The 20,915-nt window shown below is 45.3% G+C and overlaps 1 protein-coding gene across 1 annotated transcript in view; it reads left to right on the forward strand.

The window, feature by feature from the left end:
• The window catches only part of ADRA1B (adrenoceptor alpha 1B), a 60,899-nt gene extending 47,266 nt beyond the window's left edge, over nt 1-13,633 (forward strand). The window contains exon 2 of the mRNA XM_003404870.3: nt 12,505-13,633. Within this exon, the coding sequence (XP_003404918.2) occupies nt 12,505-13,112 (608 nt within the window). The 3' untranslated portion in view covers nt 13,113-13,633. The remainder of the gene's footprint in view (nt 1-12,504) is intronic.
• The last annotated feature ends 7,282 nt before the right edge of the window (nt 13,634-20,915 follow it).

Here is a 20,915-nt window from a genome sequence, read left to right on the forward strand (position 1 = left end):
AAGTACATTTGTTGAAAAATGTGTTATGTACTTAACAAACATTTACTAAGCGCTCACTATAAACCAAGCTCTCTGTTAGGTACTAGAGAAACAAGACAAATAATGTAGACTCTGGTCTCAAGGATATGGTAATACAGAGAGACAGAATCTTAAATAAATAAATTCAATAGCCATTATATCTGTGGGAAGAATAGCAGAGACTCTTAATCTGAGGACCGTGAGCTTCTTGGGTGTCCATGGATAGATGTTAAGGGGGTCTGTGAGCCCCTAAAACTGTACGGTGCTGAATTATTCAGCATAACAAGCATTGTCAGATTCTCAAAAGGGTCTGTGATGCTCCCTCCCAAAATATTAACAACCACTGGGTAAAGTGACACAAAATTCTAAATTGTTTTACTTCTAGATACTTGCAATGTTACTGGCCAGATAAAATATATTTAAAGACACTGTTATGAATAGCGTAAGTGAACAATTCTAGCCTCCTCCTGCTCCGGAAGCGTTCTAAGTGTTCAGATGCAATGTTGAATATTGTGGAGATGATACGACTTTGGGGCCACATAGACTTGGGTGTGAACGCCACTTCTACCACTGTGTGACATTGGGTGAGTGAAGTACCCCTGGGGGCATGGATGTCCACTTCTGTAAATTAAGAATTACACAACCCAGCCCTCCCTCCTACCTTTTGAGAGGATAAAATTAGGTCAGGTATACAAACCACTTGGATTTTAGCAGGACTTCGTGGCCTACCCACGCTTTCCTTCTGCTTTCATACTTCAGAGGAGGCAGTGACCCTGGGTTTTGGTGGTCAGAGAGGGAGCTGGAGCCTAGAAAGGATGGAGAAGTGCAGCAGAGACCAAAGGGCCTCTCAGATCAGTGTGCAGCGTGAATAAAGAGAAAGGGGCCAGACCACTCAACTCGGTTTGCAAAGAATCAGTTCATTGCAGCCAAGTTGTACCGGCCTTAAATTCCAGCCTGAGTAGTTTGAACTTTAGCCTATAAACTGTAGGAGCCACTGGAGGATTTAGGGCAAGGGAGTCAATCACATGGTGAGGTGGCTGTCAGCCCAGTTTTTGCTCATCCGTGAACCCCCAAGATACCCAGGAAAATCATTTTTAAAAGTAAAGCTGTAATGTGGGCTAAGGCAATAGTTCTCTCCTAGGGATCTCATTTAAAAGCAGATTCTGATTCACCAGATCACTGAGATGCTGGATTTCCAACAAGTAATTAGGTGATGTCCACGCTCCTTATCCATGAATCACGCTTTGAGAAACCAGAAAAACCAATTGTCCTTAAGCCTATTCCAACTCAGGGTGATCCCACAGGTGTCAGAATAGAACTGTGCTGCTCTGTAGGGTTTTTAGTGGCTGATTTTTCAGAAGTAAATCACCAGACCTTTCTTTCAAGGCATGTCTGGGTGGTCTCAACCTCCAACCTTTCCATTAGCCACTGAGTGTATTAACTGTTTACATCACCCAGGTATTTGGGTCTTATTATCTTTATTACTATTGTTATTCAGAAACCCTGGTGGCATAGTGGTTAAATGCTGCGGCTGCTAACCAAAAGGCTGGCAGTTTGAATCCACCATGCGCTCTTTGGGAACTCTATGGGGCAGGTCTACTTTGTCCTGTAGGGTCACTATAAGCCGAAATCGATTAGACAGCAATGGGGTTTTTTTTATTGTTATTCATGCAACACACATTGGCCCAGTGTCCACCAGGTATCAGGCACAGTGCTAGGCCCTGGGGATAGAGAGAAAAATCAGACATGAACTCTCTCCTTTAGAAGCTCACAGTCAAATCCAAGGAGATGAGACCTAGATCTAGGCAACTGTAATTCAAGGTAGAAAGTGATAAATGCCATAATTTAGGTTCAGATAAAGTACTTCAACAATTTAGTAGAGAAAGATTACTCCCAGTTAAGGGAAAAACTGCCTAATGCTTAAGGAAATGAATGGAAGCTTCTTTTTTTATTATTAAGCAATGGGTAAGAACCCAAGCTTCAGAGATTTTAATCCTGGCTCCACCATTTGCTAGGCATGTGACCTTGTTGACTTCTTAAGTCTAAGCTTCCTCATCTGTAAAATAAGGTAAAATAATAGCAGACCTGCTGGAAGCATTGCATGAGAGAATGTTTATAAACATAGTACCTAATAAATGGTTCAAAAAAAAAAAGTTGCCGTCAAGTTAATTTCAACTCCTAGTGACCTCAGTCTGCTACAGGGTAAACTGAGCTCCATAGAGTCTTCTTGACTGTAATCTTTACAGAATCAGATCACCAGGCCTTTCTTCTGTGGAGCTTCTGGGTGTGTTCAAACTGTCAACCTTATGGTTAGCAGCCACGTGCCCCATTCGTTGCAAACGGTGGCTCTGGTGAATATTATTTTTTCCAGTATTGCTTTAAAAGTTAACGTGAGTCTGTTGGCTCCAAAGATATTGTATTTGTTGGACAATTTTATTATTTCAATCCTGGGTTAAGTGGCAAATGAAAAGGAAAAAACCTCAAAGGGAATCTCCAAATCCAAGGAAACCTTTACAAAGCTGGTGCTGAGAGAATTAGCAACTGTTTTAAACTTTGTGAGTTTTTGTTGGGCCAAACCGTTTCATTTAAGGAGGCTTTGCTTGGCTGAAGATGTAGCCAAGTTCTCCTAATAAGAGCCATATTGAAAAGGAGTTCCGCTCAATTTACAGGCTGACCAAAAAACAGCTTCACCACCCACTGTCTCCCCTGAGGTCATCAGCTTGTCTGATGTTGACTGAGAAATAAATCAAATCACATTTATAATCCTAGAGTCCCAGAATGTCAGACCCAGAGGGATATTCGAAACTACCCAGCCCAGTCACGGCATTTTATGGATGAGATAAATGATGCTTTAAGTTCCCAGGCTTCTTCACAGTCTCCAAGCCTGTTCATTGGTGTATTCCTTCAACCAATATTTAGTGAACACTTGTAAATGAAGGGACACATAAAGAATAAAACACCCACCATTTCTGCCCTGTGAATAAAGGCTCATAGACATGCCAAGGGCTAACAGAAGAGGCTGCTGGTCTTAACAACAAAAGATCACATTTCAAACGTGCCTCTTTCCCTCACTTGAGGGGAGATCTCGGGCAAGTCCCTCTGTCTGTATCTCCTTTTCTTAATTTATAAAACGGGAATAATCCCATCTTGCTGTTAGGGCGGTTGTACAGATTAAATGAATTAAGGCAGGAGAAAAGTTGGCAGTTATGTAACAAGGGCTCCATATACACAGTACTTTTTGGCTTATTTGTTTTTGTTTTTTTTTTTAATAATATTCCTTGGGTTTTTCCCAATTACAAAAGTAATTCATGATTACAGAGAAAATTTTGGAAAATACCAAAAAGGACAGAGAATGAAAATTTTCCCACAATCCCCCCACCCAGAGATAAACACTGTTGATGTTTCAGTGTATATCCTTCCAGCCTTTTGTATACATAAAAAAAAAAAAAACAGTTGCCATCAAGTTGACCCTGACTCATGGCAACCCCATGTATGTCAAAGTATAACTGGGCTCCATTGGGTTTCAATGGTTGATTTTTCTGAGGTAGATTACCAGGCCTTTCTTCCAAGGCACCTCTGGTTAGGCTCAAACCTCCAGTCATTCGGTTAGCAGCTGAGCACATTAGCTGTTTTCACCACCCAAGGTCTCCTTTGTATAGTTAATCAAAACCAAACCCATTGCCACCAAGTTGATTGTGATTCATAGTGACCCTACAGGACAGAGTAGAGCTGCCCCATAAGGTTTACAAGGAGCGGCTGGTGGATTTGAACTGCTGACCTTTTGGCTAGCAGCAGAGCTCTTAAACACTAAAAAGAAAAAAAATTTTTTTTTCCCTTTATCTGTATTGAGAGCCTCTGTTAGAGGCTGCCTGGATTCAAACTCCAGCTATATCACTCACTAGCTCTGTAAACTCCGAGCTTCACTTCTCTCAGTTTTAATAGAGCCTCCAGGTCTGGGCCCACAGAGTGCTGTAGACAACAGTATGAATGGTGCCCCCTAGAGCTGTGCAGGGCACAGTGATGCAGGGCAGTTCTGGGAACCAGGGACCATAGAAGGAATAACTGGCATAGTGACGGTTCAGCATTTAGCACAGTGCCTGGCACAGAGTAAGAGCTGGTTAAATGGCAGCTACTATTCTATAAATATGCCATGTGTTTTTTGACCAGTCAAGGTTCACAGAGGGTTGAGACCTTGTGATCACTCTTTTAGGTTTACTGAATGGGACCATAATGATAACCCACTGGGACCACATCCAGCCAAGAAATGCTCCTCTCTGTGCTGATCCTGCTCAGCATTAGCCTTTGACCCTTGCACTTCCAAACCATCTGAATTGCCCCTGGGCAGGCCCTGGCAAAGCGCAAGTGAGGTGGGTGGGCTCATAGCAACATCTGCTCCTCTCTTGATCCTTCTTCCCAAGTCCTACCTCCCACCCCCTGCCACACACCAAAAAAAAAGTCATATGATAAAATTGCCTCACCCAAGTATTGAGCCTTTAACCCTTCCAAGCCCTTTCAGGGAGCCCTGGTGGTGCAGTGGTTAAGAGCTACAACTGCTAACCAAACAGGCAGCAGTTCAAATCCACCAGCCAATCCTTGGAAACCCTATGGGGCAGTTCTACTCTGTCCTCTAGGGTCACTAGGAGTCAGAATCAACTCAACAGCAATGTGTTTGGGTTTTTTTGTTTGTTTGTTTAAGCTCTTTCAGAAGTGTTGTTTCATTTGATCCGCTTAATAAGCCTAAGCAAAAGGCTGCCAAGAGATTTCAGAGCGGTTTTCCAAGGCTGGGCCTGTTGCTCATCAAATTCACTGTATCTTAGCCTCCTACTGCTGCTATAGCAGAACTACCACAAGAGGGTGGTTTTAAAGGACAGAAATTTATTTTCTCACAGTTTAGGAGGCTAGAAGTGCTAATTCAGGGCACCAGCTCTAGGGGAAGGCTCTCTCTCTGTCGTCTCAGGGAGAAGAACTCTTTCAGTTACTGTAGATCTGGCATTCCTTGATTCCTTGGTGATCGCCATGTGGCATGTATCTTCTCCTCCTTTTGTCCTTGCTTCTCTGTGCCTAATGTGCTCTTTTTATATCTCAAAAGTCAAGAGGTTTAAGACACACCCTCCACCACTATGGCCTCATTAACATAACAAAGAAAACTCTATTCCCAAATGGGATTACATCCACAGATATAGGGATTAGGATTCCAATACATTTTTTTTTATTGTGCTTTAAGTGAAAGTTTACAAATCAAGTCAGTCTCTCATATAATAATCTATATGTACTCCTAGTTGTTCTCCCCCTAACGAGACAGCACACTCCTTCTCTCCACCCTGTATTCCCGTGTCCATTCAGCCAGCTTCTGTCCCCTTCTGCCTTCTCATCTCCCCTCCAGACAGGAGCTGCCCACATAGCCTCATGTCTCTTACTTGAGCCAAGAAGCTCACTCCTCACCAGTATCATTTTCTAACTTATAGTCCAGCCCAATCCTTTGGGAATGGTTCCTGTCTTAGGCTAACAGAAGGTCTGAGGACCACAACCTCCAGGGTCCTTCTAGTCTCAGTCAGACCATTAAGTCTGGTCTTTTTACCAGAATTTGAGATTCTGCATCCCACTGCTCTCCTGCTCCATCAGGGGTTCTCTGTTGTGTTCCCTGTCAGGGCAGTCATTGGTCGTAGCCAGGCGCTGTTTAGTTCTTCTGGTTTCAGGCTGATGTAGTCTCTAATTTACGTGGCCCTTTCTGTCTTTTGGGCTCATAATTACCTTGTGTCTTTGGTGTTCTTCATTTTCCTTTGCTCCAGGTGGGTTGAAACCAATTGATGCATCTTAGATGGCCGCTTGCTAGCGTCTAACACATATTGTGGGGGAACACAACTCGATCTATAACAGTATGCAAGATAGGTTGAGATGATAGTTGGAGATGGCATGAGAAACTCTGAGTCACATATTCATTCATTTATTGAACAGATACTTTTTCAGCACCTACTTTGTGCCAGAGGCTGGGTTCTCCAATGAGAAAATTGTTCCCTCTTCATTTCTCTTACAGTTTTAAAGATTCGAAAAAAGGAATTTTTAGGTTTCTCAAAGAGGAATCCCTCTCACTTTAGGGTTAGAATGTCTTCAACACTTCTCAACCCTTGATAATCTCCATTTCTGAGAGAGAGTAGCCCGACTCACCATTGTCTGGAACTCTCCAGAAGGTGGTAATGTTGTTTGGTTTTCGTCTTTTTTTTTTTTTTTTTCCTACCGTGAGCTCCTATTCATAGCAAATGATGAGGGTTTTAGAATAGCGACGAAAAGCCTCTTTAACAAGAATTCAGTTCAGATACCACAAATGAGTTGATTTTTAGAAAAGTGTTAAGTAAATGATGTACAGGTGGTCAAGCCGCTGTTGCTGAAGAAAATGTAGACTTGAGATGCGTGAGTGCTAACCCTTAAAGACTGTTGTAACAGCTATGGAACCTTTCCCTGAAAACTGCGTTAGCATTGGCTATAATTTCAGCAGGTTCAGGAACCACCTGGAGCCCACCCTTGGGCCTGGGCGACCCTGGGTCAGCAGAGTAGATCTCATCTTCTTCATCACCTTCCTCATCATGATGGTCGTAGGACTGGCAGTAATAGCAGCATTGGCAGTAATTATAGTTGCCTTGTTCGTAGCAGCGGCATTCATAGTAGCTGTAATAGCTACACTTATCAAGTGTTTTCAATATGCCAGAAACTTATCAAACGTAAGCTCATCTTGTCCACACGGAAAAGAACTATCACCGTCCCCACTTTAGAGAAAACTGAGCCTTACCGAGCTCACATAGCTTCTCCAAGTCACACAACTGGGACGTACCAGGGCCAAGCTTTGAACCCAGGTCTGTTATTGATGGTTCAGTGGTAGAATTGTCACCTTCCATGTAGGAGACCCAGGTGTGATTCTCAGCCAACACACCACATGTGTAGCCACCACCCATCTGTCAATGGAGGCTTACACGCTGCTACGATACCGAATAGGTTTCAGCGGAGCAGACTAAGACAGACTAGAAAGAAAGGTTTGGTGATCTACTTCCCAAAAATCAGCCAATAAATATCTCTATATAATAAACTACATAGGGAACACAGTTACGAATACTTCTTATACATAACCAAACACCTCGCGAGATTGGTTTTCTGGGTATGAAGGCTTAGGACCATAATCTCGTGGGACAACTCAGTTAACTGGCATACTATAGATCATAAAGTATATGTTCTACATCCCAATGTGGCAAGTAGTGTCTGGGGTCTTAAAGCTTGTGAGCGGCCATCTAAGATACTACTGTTGGTCTCTACTCATCTGGAACAAAAGAGAAAGAATGAAACCAAAGACTCAGTGAAAAAAATAGTCTATAGGACTAGTAGCTTACATGACTACTAGCCTCATCTACCCTGAGACCAGAAGAACTGAATGGTACCCAGCTACCACTACTGACCATTTTGATCAGGGCCACAATAGATGGATTCTGATAGAACTCAAGAAAAATGTGGAGCAGAGCTCAAATTCTTAAAAAGTCCAGACTTACTGGCACCACTGAGACTAGAGAACTCCCCAAGACTATCTCCCTGAGATACTCTAAACCTTAAACCAAAATTATCCCTTGAGGTCACCATTTAGCTAAATAACAGATCGGCTCATAAAATAAAGATTATCACCCATAGTAATGAGCTTCTTTTAAAAATCATCTATAGGAGATCCCCAAAACTCATTGCCATTGAGTCTATTCCAACACATAGTGACCCTACAGGACAGAGCAGAACTGCCCATAGGGCTTCCAAGGAGCAGCTGGTGGATTCAAACTGCCAACCTTTTGGTTAGCAGCCAAGCTTTTAGCCACTGCACCACCAGGGTTCCGTGGAAGATCAAAGGGTCAAAAAGTACTCTAAAGCACAGGTGAGAAGGTAAGGGGGCAGGGAAACTAGAGCACTGGAAATGGTACAACCAGAACAGAATGAGATGATGACACATTGTGACAAATGTAACCAATATCACTGAATCACTTGTGTAGAAATTGTTAGATGGGGAACCTAATTTGCTGTGTAAACTTTCACCTTAAACACAATATTATTTTTTTAAATATCAGCCAATGAAAACCTTATAGGTCACCATGAGTCAGGAACAACTCCATGGCAGCTAATAACAACTACCCACCTGTGAAGTCTAAGCAGGTCCCTAACCACCTACCTTCATTCCCTCATTAAACGGTTGTTGAATCAAACGAATGACCACTTGAACAGGTTCTAGTGGCAGCTCTGTGACCTCGAGCAAGTTACTTGCCCTTACCCAGCTTCACTTAAGGAAGGAGGCTTCCTAAGTCTGGCAAGCCATGACTCCAGACACAGGGCAAAGAGCATCGGGATCACATCGTGGCAAAAGAAGCGGAGCCAGGCTCGCGGACGTGCACAGGGAGGTAGTGGCAACGTCAAAGAGCCCAGCACAGCCCTGCCCCCAGCACAGAGCACAGACCTTCCAGGAGCCCGAATTTATTTCCTGTTGACGTTTGCTCCCCTCTCCTGGCAGCTCTGCCAGGCCCCGCCCCTCCCCCCGGCAAGGTCTGTTTGGGTGCCCAGGGAAGAAGATCCCTGACACCGATATTCTCTTTCAGGCCATAGTCTTAGCACCTTCCCTAGTTAACTAGGGCTTGTTGGCTCCCACCAGGGCAGGCCGGTGTGGCATGTAGAGCCCCTAATCCCAGTAGTTACTGTGCTGCTGGGGGGAGGGGGGAGGTAGAAATATGCGTGGAATCTGGGCCGCCTGGCGGTTCAGTCCCTGACCCGCACTGCCGCCCCGTGGTGGGTCTTGAGAAGCAAGCGCGCCCCAGCAGGGATGGGCAAAACTTCCCTATCTGGCTTCACAAAGACTGAATTCTAAGTATGGAAAGGACCCAGCTCAAATTACTCAGCTAAAGAAGGGAAACTGAGACACACAAAGGAAAGCAATTTACCCAAAATGATGCATCAAGTTACCAAACATAGTTTACAGGAGCAACAATTATTATATGATTAAAAAAAAAAAAATTCCATTAATGCAGAGTTATTGGGTAGCAGGCGCCTGATACTCAGAGTGCTAATAATGAATTTATATGTTTTATTTTTTTATCTTGTTTAAGCCTCGCAACAACGCAGAGAGATTAGTACTATTATTCGCCCATTTTCCGGTTCGAACCCCTGGTGAGAATTTGCATTTCGAACAAGTTCCCAGGAGATGCTAGTGCTACTGGTTAGGCACCAATCCTGAGAACCGCTAGTAGAGCAGTGGTTCTCAACATTTGTTATACATAAGAATTATGATTATTTATTATACATAAGAATCACCCGGATCACAACAGTGTGATCCCACAACTGATTATGGGGTGGTCCAGGACCAGGCAGCATCGTGTTCTGTTTCACTGTGCATGGGGCAGCCATGAAGCTGGGGCCAACTTGACAGCAGCTAACAACAACCACAATATTCCTATAGTTGGCACTTACACCCAGTTATGACTAATCCTCTTTGCAAGTTCAAAACCCTGGTGGCTGGCTTACCGCTGCACCAGGAGCCATCTCCTCCTCAGTCCCCACCACCCCCGCCAGCCACCATCACTTGGCTGATAAGCAGAGAAGTAGGATCCATGGCTGTCTGTAAAAATAGGCCAAACTTCAAATAACCAAGAAGGTGAAATGCTAGAGACAGGAAACTACGGTGCAATCCAAATTCAAAGATCAAAATTGTGGAATCTGAGGCAGCACCTGTGTGATCTTCAGCCACTCTCTGGGCCTCGGTGTCCCCATCTGTAAAATGAGAAGGTTGGGCTTGTAAGACCCCCCTCATTCAGATAATCAACAAATACGCTCCATCTGCCTTCTGCTTACAAGGCCCTGCTGGCGGGGGGCATTCTGGGAAATTCAAAGATGACCAGGTCCCTGTAAGCTCAGCCTAACAGAGGAAATAAGACAGGAATACGAAAGTGTCCGACCACAGGTGGGGAGGCAGGGCTAGGGATGCTGGGCTTGAAGTTACAAAATATTCCGTAAAGTATGATTTCATTTTTTTAAATAATTAAATATATATATAAAAATATATATATATTTAAAAATTCTGGAAGTGTAGGCACCAAAATGTGGTTTCTCTGCACTGTGGAATTATGCATGCATTTTAAATATTTTTTTTTCTTTTTGCTTTTTGGTATTTTCTCGTTTTTTCCAGACTATTAGTAATCGTATTTTTTAAAGAAAAAAATAGACTCTGTGTTCAAATAGAATGTAGTCTCAATCCCAGCTATATTATAAACACGCTGGGTGACCTGGAACAAGTCACTTAACCTCTCCAAGGTTCAGGAGCCTTACATTTAAAATAGATTTTTTTTTCAATTTAATATTCCCATAAAATGTCTTGGGGCCTCAAATTCAGAGAGATGATTTAATTGTGTTCCTCGATTCCTGACACCTTGTCATTATTGCTCTATGCTAGGCCTGTCTCTTATTTTATATTGATTTATATCCTTTCCTGCCCATTCTCTTTTCTCTCTGCTCCACGCTTCGGCAACCATTTTGTGTTTAACGTGCATTTTTTAATTTGAAAGTGTTCTCGAGAAATGTGGGTGGTTGTTTGGTGTGTTACTTACATGGTTTATGTTATACACCTCATTCTATTTCCTGCCTTTTTACTAAGGTTGGTGTGTTTAAGATCCTTCCTTACTGCTATGTGGGCATGTCTTCTGGGGCGTTTAAAGGCTGAATAATCTCCATGCTATGCATCCACCCCATTTCACCTTTTCATAATCCCAGTGAGAGACACCCAGATTTGCCCCAACTCCCTATCACCACGAACAATGCTGCCCTGAAATCCCCCTAGCATTCCCTTTGAACCTGTGGAGAATTCTTCGAGATCTGTGCTCTGGAGCAGAATTGATAGGTCACAAGGTGTGTATAGGAGTCCTGAGTGGTACAAACAGTTAAGTGCTTGACTACTAACAAAAAGGTTGGCGGTTGGAACTCACCCAGAGGTGCTTGAAAAGAAAGGCCCGGCAATCTGCTTCTGAAAGACCGTAGCCTTAAAAATCCTATGAAGCAGTTCTACTCTGCGCTATGGGATCACCATGAATCAGAATCAACTCAACAGCAACTTGTTACTGGTTACTGTTTAAGGTGTGTACACATAATTGAACCAAGTGATTCCACAGTCTTCTCCAAAACATCTGGAATTATTTTTTTTTTAATTTAATATTGCCATAAAATATTTTGGGGCCTCAAATTCAGAGAGATGATTTAATCATGTTCCTTGATTCACAACACCTTGAAGAAGGCTCCTCTTGCTCCCACACCCCCGCACGTGGCACTATCTACCTTCCAAATTTTTGCCATCCTAACAGATATAAGTGATATCTCTTTGTGGTTTTAATTTTGACTACCTAATATTTTGAGAATTGTGTAATATGCTCATTAGCTGTTTGGGTTTCCAATTTTGTAAATTGCCTGTTCGTATTCCTCGCCCATTTTTCTATGTTCCTTATGTAGTCTAGACATTAACCCTTTGTTTTAAGGAAGACATTGAAAATATCTTCTTCCATTCTACTGCTGCCCCGTTGTTTATCCATTTAAAGTATTCTCTTCACCCCTAGATCAAAAAGATATTCCTCTATATTGTCTTCTATTCTCTTTCAAGTTTTACCTTTCACATTTAGTTCTTTAATACATCTCAGATTTGTCATGGAGTTTTGAGAAGGATAAAATAATAAAGTGTTCAGCACAGTGCCTGACCCAAAAAAGGTGTGCAATTATGGGCGATTTTTTTTTTTTTATTCTTGTTTGGGTAGAATGTGGTAAGTACTGCCCTAAGAAATCCATGGATACAGGAGCTTATGTGCCGTTTAGCTAGATCAGGAAAGGTTTCACAGAGGAAGAGGGAGGTTTTTGTTTTTTTCTTTCTTTTTTTATTGTTGTTGAAAATATACACAGCAAAACATACGCCAATTCAACAATTTCTACACATACAATCCAGTGACACTGATTACATTCTTCAAGTTGTACAACCATTCTCACCCTCCTTTGCCGAATGGTTCCTCCCCCATTAAGGTAAACTCACTGCTTCCCCCACCCCCGGCCCCCAAGCATCCTATCTAACCTTTCCAGTTGTTGTTGTCGATTTGATCTGATATAGTTCTTCCAAAAAGCATCATGCAAGGCAGACATTCTTTACTAATTAAGCCAAACTATTGGGGATTGTTTGGTTTAAAGAAAACTTACGGGATGTTTTTGGTTTAAGGTTTAAAGAGTAGAGGAAGAGGAAGTTTTGAGTTTGGCCCTAAAATAAACTAATGAATTCTGTTCTGAGATGGGAAGGTGAACATTGCAGGCAGTGGAACCGGCCTGGACAAAGGCCTGGCGGCAGGGATGTTGCTGGTTGACAATGTTTAGGCGGCGCATGTTGACCAGAGGGCCCGATAACTCACCAACTGCTGTCTTTTTGCCCTTGCCCACCCCACCCCGTCCCCGCTGCAGGCTCCCTGTTCTCCACACTGAAGCCCCCTGACGCCGTGTTCAAGGTGGTGTTCTGGCTGGGCTACTTCAACAGCTGCCTCAACCCCATCATCTACCCGTGCTCCAGCAAGGAGTTCAAGCGCGCCTTCATGCGCATCCTCGGGTGCCAGTGTCGCGGTCGTCGCCGCCGCCGTCGCCGTCGCCGCCTGGGCGGCGGCGCCTACACCTACCGGCCGTGGACGCGCGGCTGCTCGCTGGAGCGCTCGCAGTCGCGCAAGGACTCGCTGGACGACAGCGGCAGCTGCCTGAGCGGCAGCCAGCGAACTCTACCCTCGGCCTCGCCGAGCCCCGGCTACCTGGGCCGCGGCGCTCCGCCGCCGGTCGAGCTGTGCGCCTTCGCCGAGTGGAAGGCACCTGGCGCCCTGCTGAGCCTGCCCGCGCCGGAGCCCCTGGGCCGTCGCGGCCGCCAAGACTCGGGCCCGCTCTTCACTTTCAGGCTCCTGGCCGAGCCCGAGAGCCCCGAGACCGACGGGGGCGCCAGCAACGGGGGCTGCGATGCCGCGGCCGACGTGGCCAACGGGCAGCCAGGCTTCAAACCCAACATGCCCCTAGCGCCCGGGCACTTTTAGGGCCCCCCCAGGCCCACCCCGGCCCAGCTTCCTTCCCTGGGGAGGAGTCGTCTTGGGGGGAGGGCGGGCGGAGGGAGGGAAGGGAATGTCAGCGCCCTGTAGACACGGGCCCCAAGGGAAATGGGGGGCGGGGGGCGGGCAGAGGGGCAGCTGCTTTTCTGGCAGGGGCATGGGTGCCAGGTACAGCGCGGAGAGCTGGGCCGAGCATGCTGAGAGCCTGGAGGACCCGACGCTGCCGGGATTCACAACTCTCTCTCTCTGTATATATATGAGTGTCTCTCTCTACATGTATTTAACCATGGGTTTATACGTGAGTGTCTGTGCGGTGTACGTGTGGTCTGCATGTGTGCGTGTGCCGGACCGCCTGCGTGGGGGCAGAGCCTGTGTGCGCCCAGGGGGCCAGCCAGGGGCGCTGTCGTCTCATGACTTTGTACCTCTCAAGGCCCTCCTCGTACTTCACTGAATGGTGGAACCTTGGGGGCTGGAAACAAAGTCAAACATTAAAGATTATTTCTCCTGTGTGGTTTTGAGTCGTCTGTGAATAGGTTGGCAATCAGGGTCTTGAATTTTCTTCAGGATTGTCGAAGTCCCCGGCCTCTTCGTGCCATCCCTTCTGCCCTCCAGAAGGCCCACTCTCACAATGAAGCAGCAGCCAATACAAATTAAGTCAAGTATCCTCCCTCAGGTCCTGGACCCTCTTGGCCTCATTTCTGCTTTTGCTATTGCTGCCCTTTGGCAGAAAGTGCCCCACTGAACTTGTCTCATAAGTCCTGCTTGCCTACTTTTGACCCTCATCAGCATCTAAGGCCTCCTGCTGCTTCTGCCTGCTGTTGGCAACACTAGTCAATGTCTGGCCTTGGCCCTATATCCCTAGGACAACAATCCTACTGAGATTCCCTGACAAGAACCAGCAGGCCCATCCCTTGAGAGGGCGTGGGACCCAGGCAGAAATATGGGCTGCGTTATGGATTAAATTGTGTCTCCAAAAAATGTGTTGTAAATCCTAACCTCAATGCCTGTGGTTATAATCCCATTTGGGAATGAGTTATCTTTGTTATATTAATGAGACAGAATTAGTGTAGGGTGTGTTTTAAATCAATCTCTTTTGCGATATAAAAGAGATTAGATGAGCAAGCCAGAGAAGCAGAGATGGTGGAAGAGAGATGCCAAGCCACATGAAGATTGCCCAGGAGCAGAAGCTCAGAAGTGACAAGGGCCTTCCTCCAGAGCCAACAGAGAGAGAGAGCCTTCTCTTAGAACCAGCACCCTGAATTCAGACTTTTAGCCCCCTAACTGTGAGAAAATAAATGCCTGTTTACTAAAGCCACCCATTTGTCATATTCCTGTTACAGCAGCACTAGGTAACCAAGACAGGCCAATTTCCTTTCACTCCTGTGCATTCCCCAGCCAAACACTCAACTGGGCTTCTAGGACTTCTCGAACCTTCGAATTCTAGGTAAATGCTCACCTTTAGTTGTTTGGGATTATCTAAGCCACAGGTTTTGTATTGCAGATCCTTTGAAACTCTGATGAAAGCTACTGCCGTGCCTTCCAAAAAAAAACACATACAAAAAAATTTGTTTTCATACAATTTCAAGTGCCCCGCATCTGCTTAAAATCCCATGAACTAAGCATGATACTCCAGATCCACAGGTTATTTCAGCTGAACTGGATTTTTAGGAATTATCGAGACCAACCCCCTAATTTTTACAGATAGGGAAACCGAGGTAAATAACTGGATCAAGTCACACCAAAGCCAAGAGTAGGTCCCAAGTCTCCTGCCTCTTTGTCCAGTGCCTTTCACTTTTCCCTGTTCTGCCATCCTGGGTTCCGCCCATCCTCTAACAGAAAGCAAGTCTCTTCATGCCCCTGTAAAGAAAAGGGGGCCCTGGGAAAAGAAGAAACCAAATCTCATTTCCAGGGAAAAAAGAATAGCTTGGGCAGCCCTCCGAAAGCATTTTATTAGCAACACAAATTTTCTTCCAAACCAACTGTGTTTGTCATCTAGTGCTGCTATAACAGAAATACCACAAGTAGATGGCTTTAACAAAGAGAAGTTTATTTTCTCACAGTAAAGTTGGCTAAAAGTCCAAATTCAGGGTGTCAGCACCAGGGGAAGGCTTTCTTTCTCTGTTGGCTCTGGAGGAAGGTCCTTGTCTTCAACCTTCCCCTGGTCAAAGAGCCTCTGAGATGCAGTGACCCCAGGTCCAAAGTACACGCTCTGCCCCTGGTGCTGCTTTTTTGACGGTATGAGGTCCCCAACTGTCTGCTTGCTTTACTTTCCTTTTACCTCTTGAGAGAGACAAAAGGTGGTGCAGGCCACACCCCAGGGAAACTCCCATTACACTGGATCAGGCAGGTGACCTGAGTAAGGGTGGTGTTACAATCCCACCCTAATCCTCTTAATATAAAATTACAATCACAAAATGGAGGACAACCATGCAAACTGGGAATCATGGCCTAACCAAGTTTACACATATTTTGGGAGGGGCATAATTCAATCCATGACACCAGCCTTACACAGAATCCTGACATAAGAGCTGCCCAGAGTGAAGTGGGGAAAGGAGGACAGAGCCTCACCCCTTTGTCCTCCTCTACCTCTTCCTCAGCCCCTTCCTCTAGCCTGCCCCAAGCACCCTAGGCCACCACAGAATGAAGTTTAAAAATCAATGGTCTAGTTCAGCTGAATGGGATTTGGAGCCAGTAGGATCTGGATTCAAGTCTTGGCTCTGTATGACCTTGGGCAACTCACCTTGCCTTTTCTGGTCTCAGTTTCCCCCTCTACCAAATGGACGTGATCATCACAGCGTATAAGGAAGCACAAGGGATTCAGTGAGATCACTGTGGTATAAACACTGAAGTGCAAATCACTGGACAGATGCGAGTTATAATTTGGACCTCAGATATCTAAAGCCACAGGCCCCAAAGGCATTTCCTGAGCTGCTCACTTCTGATGACCTCAGACATTACTGGTATTTGGAGGCCACCCAGATAGCAGAGAGGCAGTGGCTCCCTGCTGCCTCTTTCCAGGAGGAAAGTTGGCCAAGCAGGGGCTCTCATCCCCAAAAAGAACTGGGTTCTAGATCTTCCCTGAGCCAGAACCTGCATTATGCTGACTTCTCCGGGCCATATCACATGGCCAGGCCCAGAGTAGACCCAGAGTTCATCAGGAGCCACCAGCGCAGGCAGACCCTCTCTGCTCTGACCTTCCAACTGGCAGGAAAGCAGCCCTACTTTATACTCACTCTCTGGCCACCCAAACCTTGCTGGATTCCAAAGCATGAGAAGGAGAGGCAGGGTCATTTGTCACCACTAGGGCACGCGCAGGGATAAATCTGTCAACCAAAGTAAAGAGACAAGTGACTTGGCAAGATGGGGTGTCAGTTAATCCTCCAGACCTGGGCTCAGATCCCACCTCTGCCACTTAGCAGCCATGTGACCTTGTGCAGCTCCCTTCACAGGGCTAAACTCAGTATCCTTAACTACAAAATAGGGATAATGCTAGTACCTACTTCATGGGGACACTGGGAGGCTCAAATGCAATCATGAGGGTAAAACAATTAGCCCCATGCCAGGCACGTGGTAAACATCTGATAAATGGCAGTTATTAATAGAGGTATTAATTATTCAGTTCTTTACTTTCATATATGAAGTTTATAAAATATGAATATAGGGACAAAGAAAACATCTCAGTTTTGTTCATGAGATTTAGGGGTTTTAGGACTCAGGGGGTATGTTGAAGAAGAAAGACACAAGTTTATGACAGAAAAAAAGAATTTTGCTCACATAGCATGAAGAAGCATCTTATTCAAAGAGGTGGTCATCTCAAATGAAAAGTAAAAATTAAAAAAAAATTTAAAGTTGTAGAAATTCAAGGATGACAAGCCAAAATGGGTAAGTGAGGAAAGCTGAAAGTCTTAAAGGTAGCACCAAATGGAGGAGCTGGAAAAGAGCACCGCATAGCAGCTCTGAGCATGCGCCTGGGTTCAGTCTTAGCTCTACTACCTGAACCAGGCACCATATCCGCTCTGAGGCTCCATCTCCTTGTGTGTAAACTGAGGATATGGTTAGCACTTACCTCATGAAGTTGGGAGGAGGAATAAATAACATAAAATAGGAAAGCCTGGCATAGAGTAGGCACTATGTTTATTAACTACGGGGAAAAAAAAATCTTATGGGGGGGGCTTAAATACCCTCCATTCCAGCAGTCCTCTACTTTTCCCAGGTCAGCTCCTCCTCCAAGAATCTGAGGAAGGTTAGAGGAAAATGAACAGAGCAGCCCAAACTTTACAGGCCCCTCCCACCAAGTTTTCCAACAAACGTATGGAGCCCTGGTTATAAACTTCTCAACAAACCTGACTCCCTCAATATACAGAAGAAGTAGCCAACTAAGTCCAGGGCAGGGAACATACAAGAGTGACGAATATGTCAGGCTCCAGGTTGGATACACACATACAACTGAGAATGAGGCCCAGACCCAGTCCTCAGGGAGCTCATAGCCTGGTTAGAGAGGTTAACAGAGCACCAGGTAATACCATTCAAGTGTGTGACAGGAGCAGGGTGGTCCACCGCCATCCTCACTCAGTGAGTCCCAAGTGTCAAGCTCCGTCTTCCATTTGAGGGTAGGGTGAGGGTGAAGTGCCCTGAGCTCTTGGAAGAGTGTATCCCACAAGGTGGGCTGGGCATCACTCCTCCAGGTGAACAACAGGCCTCACCCTGGCTATTTGTTGTACCACAAGGTCCTCACTAGATGTCAAAACGTAGAACATCAAATCCCACTTCTCAGCTCAGACTCAGGGTTTATTTCACTGGGCTCTGGAAACAGTCTGTGCTCTAGCAGATGCGAGTGGACAATAGCTTTCCCATCTCCTCTCATGAGGTACCTACAGGACCTTCTTCGCCAGACCCCATCAGTCCGCTGAAACTTTATTCAGTCCTGAAGAAGCGGGGTAGAGGATGCAGAGGGAAAGCTGGTGTTATGGATTGAATTGGGTCCCCCCAAAATGTATGTCAACTTGGCTAGGCCATGATGCCCAGTATTATGTGGTTGTCCGCCATTTTGTGATCTGATGTGATTTTCCTATGTGTTGTAAATCCTACCTCTATGATGCTAATGAGGTGGGATTATCGGCAGTTATGTTAATGAGACAGGATTCAATCTACAAGATTAGGTTGTGTCTTAAACCAATCTCTTTTGAGATATAAAAGACAGAAGCAAGCAGAGAGACATGGGGACCTCCTACTATCAAGAAACAGGAGACTAGTGTGCCCTTTGGACCTGGGGTCCTCAAGCTGAGAAGCTCCTAGGCCAGTGAAGATTGATGACAAGGACCTTCCTCCAGATCTGACAGAGAAAGCCTTCTCCTGAAGCTGGCATCCTGAATTTGGACTTCTAGCCTCCTCGATTGTAAGAGAATGAAATTCTGCTTATTAAAGCCATCCATTTTTGGTATTTCTGTTATAGCAGCACTAGATGACTAAGACAGCTGGGTCAATTTGGAAGAATTTGCATCCTTCCAAAGTTTTCTCACTTTATACCTGGACCTGACTTTTGAAATTTAAGGGTCAAGAATTTGACACTTTTTTCTCTGGCTTCAGTAGATAGCCTTCCTGTGAAGCAATGGGTGACTTGCTTTCTGCTGGCTTAGCTGGGGTCAGAGCCTTCAGTGTACAAGTTAAATCACCAATGTGTGGATGTTGGGGGTTGGGGAGGGAGACATATAGGTGCAATCAGCTCCCCTGCCCTCTCTGGTCTCCTCCCACTCTCTCCTTCCCTCCCTCCACCCCAGCCACACTGGCATCTTTGCTATTCCTCGTGGGGAAGGGAGGAGCCTGACTCCCCACTCAGGGTCTTTGCATTCGCTGTTCCCTCTGCCAAAGAGCCCCTACTTGCCACATGGCTTCCTCTCTCACCTCCTTCATATCTTTGCTCAAGTGTCACCTTCTCAGTGCAGCTTTCTCTGACTATCTGTTGAAAATTGGCCTCCCACCACCAACACCATCCCAGCACTCAGTATAGCCCACTGTGTCTTTCCCCATAGGACTTTTCACTTTTTTTTTTTTTCCCAGAAGTAGATCACCAGGTCCTTCTTCCTAGTCTATCTTAGTTAGTATGGAAGCTCCCCTGAAACCTGTCCACCGTGAGTGACCCTACTGGTATTTGAAATACCAGTGGCATAGCTTCCAGCATCACAGTAACACGCAAGCCATCGCAGTACGACACACTGACAGACAAGTGGTGGGACTTGTCACTACCTACCATATAGCATGTCGTTTCCTTATTTGTATGTGTATTGTCTGTCTCCTCCAGCTAGAAATGTATATTCCCGAGGTTGTTAATGTTTGTCTGTGTTGCTCACTGCTGTAGCCTCAGCTCCTAAAGCAGTATCTGACACACAGTGGGTGTATTAGTTTCCTAGGGCTGCCATAACAAAATACCACATAGAAGGTGGTTTGTAAGAAGAGGAATTTATTGTCTCACAGTTCTGGTGGCCAGAAGTCTGAAGTCGGGGTGTTGGGTAGGCCATCCTCTTTCTCTCTGTGTCAGCTCTAGGGGAAGATCCTTCCTTGTCTCCTTCAGCTTCTGGAAACCCCAGGTATTTCTTGGCAGTCATGTGAGTAGATGCATCTTCATGTGGTCACCTCTCCTCTGCCTGCCTGTCTCTTTGTGTCTTCTCCTCTTTTATAAGGACACCAGTCATATAGGATTGGGACCTACTCTACTCCAGTATAACATCCTGTTAACCTAACCAATAATATCTTGAAAGATCCTATTTCCAAACAGGGTCACATTCACAGGTACAGGGGTTAGGACTTGTTATGGGTTGAATTCTGCCCCCTAAAAATATCTGTCAACTTGGCTAGGCCATGAATCCCAGTATTGTGTGATTGTCCACCATTTTGTCATAGGATGTGATCTTCCTATGTGTTGTAAGTCCTATTTCTATGATATTGATGAAATGGGATTAGTGGCAGTTATTTGAATGAGGCAGGACTCAATCTATAAGATTAGGTTGTGTCTTAAGCCAATCTCTTTTGAGATATAAAAGAGAGAAGGAAGCAGAGAGAAAGAGGGTACCTCTTAAAACCAAGAAACAAGAGCCAGGAGAATAGTACATCCTTTGGACCCAGGGTCCCTATGCTGAGAAGCTCTTCAGCTGGGGAAGATTGACAACAAGGACCTTCCCCAAGAGCTGACAAAGAGAGAAAGCCTTTCCCTGGAGCTGGCACCCTGAATTTGGAATTCTAGCCTCCTAGACTGTGAGAGAATAAATTCCTCTTTGTTAAAGTCATCCACTTGTGGTATTTCTGTTATAGCAGCACTAATAACTAAGACAGGACTTCAACATCTTTTTGAGGGATACAATTTAATCCATAACAGTAGGTGCTCAATAAATATTTTTGAATGAGCAAGTGTGTATTACGTGGCTACAAGTGTGGCAGCAGAACAGGGTACTATGGAGGCACATGGCAGGGACTCTGATTTCTAACTTGGTGGAGAGCAGTTCCAATCAGAGAGGGCTTCCTATAGGAAGCAACATCTGTAGAATGTCAGCTGGGCCCTCATGGCTGCACAACCCCAATGTTTCTGCAGTTAGCATCCCTCAGTGGATGTGGAAGTCAGTCTGCAGACCAGGCTACTGGCTCTGGCTCAGCCCCTAAGCCCTTGCCTCTCTCTAGGCCTCTGTCTACTGCCCGACAAACAGAAGAACTAGAGACAAACCTTAAGCTCTGCTGATCTGTGACTCTGGCTTTTGTTCTCCTCTCCCAATGCACAATCCTCAGAGACAAGCTATTTTTGGA

The sequence above is a fragment of the Loxodonta africana genome, chromosome 2 (assembly GCF_030014295.1).
Source record: "Loxodonta africana isolate mLoxAfr1 chromosome 2, mLoxAfr1.hap2, whole genome shotgun sequence".
NCBI classification, from domain to species: domain Eukaryota; kingdom Metazoa; phylum Chordata; class Mammalia; order Proboscidea; family Elephantidae; genus Loxodonta; species Loxodonta africana.